Source organism: Galleria mellonella, unplaced genomic scaffold (assembly GCF_026898425.1).
Source record: "Galleria mellonella isolate WM207_F2 unplaced genomic scaffold, CSIRO_AGI_GalMel_v1 utg266, whole genome shotgun sequence".
Classification (NCBI taxonomy): Eukaryota; Metazoa; Arthropoda; class Insecta; order Lepidoptera; family Pyralidae; genus Galleria; species Galleria mellonella.
In genome coordinates, this window is record NW_026442061.1 from 2,400,942 (window position 1) to 2,407,187 (window position 6,246).

Genomic DNA, 6,246 nt, shown 5'->3' on the forward strand with positions numbered 1-6,246 from the left:
CTCAACTGAAATTAATTAAACTGACTTACTGATTTGGTCATGTCACATTGAACATAGAATTTAGTCGAATTTAGAGTTTAAAATTTAGAAAATTCACAAGTAGTTAAATTGGCAACACAAAATTATTCAAAAACGATATTCGTATCGAAAATTTGAAAATAGGAATACTCAAATTGAGAATCTCGTTTTAAAGTCGGTTAAATATAAATGTGATTGCCCTTGCGAATGACGAATGTGGCATAAAAACAGATTTCTAAGATTACTAAAATCCAGTAGATCTCACGCTGATGTTTTAGGGAGGACGCTACTGCCCATACCCCGAAATTAGTCGCTTACCCACAGAATAGACCAACACTTGAGAGTACACTACACGGTCAATATTTCCTAGTATTGGCCTATTCTATGTCGGGACCGTTATACACAATATTATACGGCCGTATAACCCTACCAAATACAGATATAACCTGCTTGCGTACATTCTACATAAACTATCGACACAGTATATTATCTAGTAATGTAAAATTTGTTATTGACAAATAATTAACGTATCAAACATTTTTTATACACTAGTCTGCTATGAATTGAGAAAAATAGCAACTTATATAGAAACATACGTATGTTTCGTCCTAATTTTACTAATTATATTTACATAAGAAGAAATTAGACAACCATATGATTTATAGTTTTTATTTTATCATCCCTTCTATATAATTCCTTGTTCTTAGATATTAAACATCGAACGTTTTTATTTAATCACTCTCGATACTAAAACTATTTTAACATTTAAATATAGAATCTTTTTTTATTAAAAATAGAATATAGAGTGAGATTTTGAATTCATCAGTAATAAAGGAGCTCTTGTTTTCATGAGTTATGTCTAGAAATAACTTTAAGCACCCTTTTACAAAAAAATAACTATATTAGAAATATTACGTAGCCTCTACTACGTCCTTCGCGGAATGTAGCTAGCATGTGTACACGACAGGGTAGGTCAATTCGCTGCTACATAAGTATCAAGCGTCATTCATTATTAGTTACCTTAAGTAATGTTGTTTGAAATAGTATCTGAAAAACGTTTTCAGATGCAAATACCTATAACCCAAAGACGTAACACCTTTTCTATTGCAGAAACGCTAAAAAAAAAACTGTCAAATGCAGTGTCAACCAATTGTCAGAAACTACCAATGAAAAAAATGAAATTGCAAAGCAAAATATTTGCAATAACATTTTGTATTTCATAAATAAACTAGTAAATAAAAATGCGTTGGAGTGAAGCAGTCACTTTAGAATTTGTGAAAATTTACTTAAAACATGAATGTTTGTGGAATCCGATGCATCCAGGTTACAAACTAAAATACCAAAGAGATAAAGCTTACACCGATATTTCTACTGAATTTAAAGCAACTGCAGGTAAAATACTTTCGATTCCAGAGGTAAAAATTAAAATTAAAAACCTACGTACAACATATGTTCAACAAATACACAAAATACTACAGAAATCGAGTCCAAACTCAATTTATGAGCCGTCGTTAATCTGGTTTAATGAAATGGATCGATGTTTGAAAAACATAACAACAAACAGACAGTCTTCTTATAGCAATGTAAGTAATTGAAATAAGTTGTTTAAAATTAATTACGTTCGTCAATTATATTTTAAACATTTTTATAAAATTCTCATACTTAAATATTATAAATTATTTCCTATATTGTATATTTATATATGTATCAAATTTCAGTCTCAGGAGTCTGCTGAAGTAGATTCTTCTTGCCAAATATGGGTGGACCAAGAACTGCAAAATGGGATTACAGAGGAAGTAAATCCTGATCCTTTAATATCACAAACTGATGATGAGTATGATTCTACAAAAGCAGATGATTCTTCAAAAGGTGATGATACTGTTCTCAAAATAAAAAAAGAGAGAAACACACTAGCAAGCTACAAAAAAAATAAAAAGAAAAAATTTAAGCACAGAAGCCCAGTTCAAGATTATTCCACAGATTCAAATTCAGAATGTGTGGCTAGAGAGGATGAATTTGATATATATGGCAAATATATTGCAACACAATTGAGAAAAATGGATTTACAGAAGGCTCTGAGACTTCAGCTTGAAATACAGAATCTTGTGAGTGAGGCCAGAATTGCTGACATATCTAGTGATTAAAAACAAAAATAATTGTTAATTTATTATCTAAGTCAATATTTTTCTATTGTTTAAAACAAAATATTTTCAGTATTATATTTGTTGTTAATTATAATTGTAATTATGTAATACTAAAAGCCAAAGATTGTCTTCGAGATGAATGTAAATTTTGTAAACTACAAAATTAAAATGCAATACTATTTACCTGATGGCATTTTGAATCATGGTATCATACAAAATCTTATAAATAAATGGTGTCAATGAATAAAATGTAGTACATGAATTCATATTCTTTTAAATGTCTATCCAAGTTTAATTCAGTGGTAAAAACTTGGATTACAGTATGATATTATTGATCTATATTCTGAATTTTATTTAAATACATTAGCATAATTGATTAACAAATCAAAACACTTGGAAACATTCAGATTAAAAGAAATCAGTTTTGTAAATCTATTGTTTACAATAATACCTTCTTCTTGCTTCTTTGAATTTTATTTTTAAATGGGTTATAGCTATATTTATTGTATTTATATTATTATTCTATATAAGAGTCCCCAATAAGTACTGACACGGTATTGCTGGCGTCTCTATAGACGTTACCATTTATCATTATCCGTATTAAATGTATAACGTGTTTTAATATTATTTAAAAGTAATAAGTGAACAACGGTCGATGCTGCCTCTGCATGATAATTTAGGAACTAAAATTATTATTTTTATTTAGTTCTAATTTTCCCAATAGATTGTAAATAGCGCTGTTTGTCGAAGAGAAGATTAAGAAGCAATCGTGCTGCATAATATTTCTTTTACAATTAGCGATAGTTTGTGAACGGCGATTGTTGATTGAAATGAATAATCTAAAAAATTAATCAATTGATTTTAAAAATGTTCACTTATAGAGGAGCCACTTTATCAACGAGTAACATAGGCTATATATTATCTTGGAAAATACTTCCCCTGTTAAGCCACGTTCTAGTTATAAATAATTTACGAGATTATTTGTAATTTCATTCAGGAAATTATTTTTTTAACAGTTTATGGTTAATAAATTCACGTGTTACAGAAACTAAAATCTTGCAAATGTAAACGTACCCATGTCTATTTGATAATAAATTTATACTCTGTGTATTATAATATGATGCGAAGTGCTAGTGACAGATGACATTGTAGTATATTTTGACACTTTCAGTAAATAAAATAATTTTACTTGTTAGAACCAAATTTAAAGTCGTACATTATATTAATACATTATCCTAATAAATATTTAATTGAATTTTAGAAACTTTCTTATGATTTTAGTATACTGTCACCCTTATCATACTATAACGCGCTGGGTATAAGATTTTGTGCATCTACTAAGTACTATACTACTAAACGTTCTACCTACTTAGCTGGCTAGGGTACTTGCTTTGCTTACATAGTATTTAATAATTGTGATTTGTTTTGATTCTGTTCCATAATAATAATAATTTACTATAATTGAAGAGAACATAAACAATGAGGTGGAGCGAAAATGAGACTTACCACTTTGTTAAAATATATTTGAGTCATGAATATTTGTGGAATCCAGATCACCCGTGTTATAGGATGAAAAATAAAAGGCAGAAGGCGTACAAAGATATAAGTACAGAATTTAACGCTGTTACGGGTCTAGTTCTCCACGAAATTGAAGTTAAAATGAAAATAAAAAATCTAAGATCAACATACGTACAAGAATTGGCTAAAATAAAAAATAGATCCTGTCCCGATTCGGTGTACACGCCGGCAATGAAATGGTTTGCAGAATGGCATAAACATTTTAGTGTTATGGGAAGAAGTAAATACGACGTCGATATACCCGTTAATGTAAGTAATATATGTGTCCAAACATCCTAAGTATTGTATACTCGACCTATAGTCTCTACTACAATTGCTGGGTTTTATATTATCATAATTCTATAAAAAGCTATCATACTAATTCCAATCCCAGTGAACAGTTTTGGCTTTTTTTTACAACAATAGAATACTATGGTACTTAATAAAATTAAAATGTATGAAGGTATAACACCTTAATAAAGTAGAATGACAACACTTGAATACTCAGTGATGACTTTATGGTACTGTTCATATTTGTAGGTGACAATTACTACTTGTAATCAGGTAAACTATTATTATTAATTACTATTTCAAATTGCATAAAAAATTATAACCTAAAATTTCTTAAAATAGGATGAAGATGAAACTCCAGATGACACGTCACAAAAAATATGGGTGTCTACCGGGGAAGACAATGAAGAAGAAACCAGTATTGACCCATTTTCTGCACAGAACCATGATGATTATGTGATTTTGTTAAAATCGGAACCAAAGGATGAGTATCAAAAGCATCAGTCCGATTTATGTGATCTTAACAATAAAAAAAAGAGCCGCAGAAGTCCTAGTGAAGATAACTCTGATAGAACTTATAGAGGTAGTTTAGATTCTAATTTAGATTCACACATCAGAGAGGATGAATTTGATATTTATGGAAAATACATTGCCACACAATTGAGGAAGATGGATTTACAAAAAGCTTTGAAGGTCCAATTAGAAATACAAAATATTGTCAGTGAAGCAAGATTATCTTGTTTAGCCAGTGAGTGAACAACAATGCCAGTTCACTGTTTTATTATTCTTCAATAATAATTTTCATGGTGATTAATTTTGAAAAACTATTCTACATTTGGCTTAACCAAAGAGAATTTTATTTTTATTTTATAGCATTTTCCATTATATTTTGTCAGACTTAAAAAATCCTAATGTATTATGACATCACATCTGATGTCATGAAAATAATGGAAATAACACTTTTATTAATTTATTTAAAACATTTTTTAGTATTTATAAGCAATAAATATCAAAAACAATTTTATTGTCCTTCAATATTGTCACTATGGTCACATGATCATGATCATGTTAATATGATAAGTTCAAAAACGAATTTCATATTTCTACCTATATCTATCTATAGGTAAAATATAATGTCATTTAACATTTAAAAAATATGTGACACTTAGCTGTTTAAATGATAAAGTTGGTTAAAAAATAGACTTTTTAATATATTATATATACATTCAAATTTTACACAAAAATAAGTTTAAAAAAAGGCATTGCAAAGTGATGCCCTTTTATAGAGGTATATAATTGTACAAAAATTAAAAAAAAAATGAAGTATAAGATTTTAATATAAAAATTAAAGAAAAAATATTTTCACTCTATTTAAATATTAAAATTCTTATGATAAGTATAAAATGTGTCATTTGCATTGTATTTTATGTGATCTGTACATATTTTGCGATGGGAACCTTTTATCTCCAAAGAAATACAAGAATGTAATATAAGAATGAATTTGTTTCTAATGTTAACTAATAACTAGCTGATGCAGCAAACATTGAGCTCCAAGTGTAGATATCAGAATATAATTTGAATGTGATTGTAATATCACTAGACTGGGAGGAAAATTGCCAGTTATGAGGTCCACAGAGCCCCATTGCTTGCAATTTATCTTATTAGGTTAACCTTCCACAGGGTCCTCAAACCATTGTGATTTCTTTGACCCTACTTTATCTTAACCTATCATCATTTACTGATACTATGCTAGCATATACCAACAGCGCAGATAGAGTTACTGTTCCATCTATAATTTTTTAAAAATAGATCCATTGTGTGAAAGGTAACAATTTTACTTACAAACCTGTTGCGCGGGGGGGGGGGGGAGAAAAGGGATTGTTAGTAATGGAGACTTAGAATCCCATTGCTAACAATATATCCAACCAGGTCGACCTCCTCGCGGTTCCCCCTGGAAACTATCATGATTAATTCCTGATGAATTCATCATGATGGGCTAATTGACCTGTTTTCATCCTCATCGATCACCCTTCACTGGTGCCCCGCCAGCGTATCCCATTAGCGCAGGTGGGGTTACCACTCCATATTCATACAATAAAAAAAAAATTGTTGCGCAAGCTTCATTCATTGTCTATGATTTTGTTTAAATTGTAAGTTGCAAACTTATAATATGTGTTATAGCAATAAGTAGGAGTGTAAATAAATAGATATAAGTGCAATAAAACGATATACACAA

At 29.5% G+C, this 6,246-nt stretch overlaps 2 protein-coding genes across 2 annotated transcripts; both read left to right on the forward strand.

Moving 5' to 3' along the window:
• The first annotated feature begins 1,155 nt into the window (after window positions 1–1,155).
• Window positions 1,156–2,345, forward strand: LOC113516134 (uncharacterized). Its single transcript, XM_026900507.3, has 2 exons — window positions 1,156–1,601; window positions 1,737–2,345. Exons 1-2 carry the CDS (start codon window positions 1,260–1,262, stop codon window positions 2,160–2,162), a joined length of 768 nt encoding a protein of 255 aa, XP_026756308.1. The 5' UTR covers window positions 1,156–1,259; the 3' UTR covers window positions 2,163–2,345.
• A 971-nt stretch (window positions 2,346–3,316) lies between these two features.
• LOC113516099 (uncharacterized) lies at window positions 3,317–6,246 on the forward strand. The gene is made up of 2 exons (XM_026900465.3): window positions 3,317–3,989; window positions 4,353–6,246. The coding sequence occupies exons 1-2, from the start codon at window positions 3,642–3,644 to the stop codon at window positions 4,764–4,766; spliced, it is 762 nt and encodes a 253-aa protein (XP_026756266.1). The 5' UTR covers window positions 3,317–3,641; the 3' UTR covers window positions 4,767–6,246.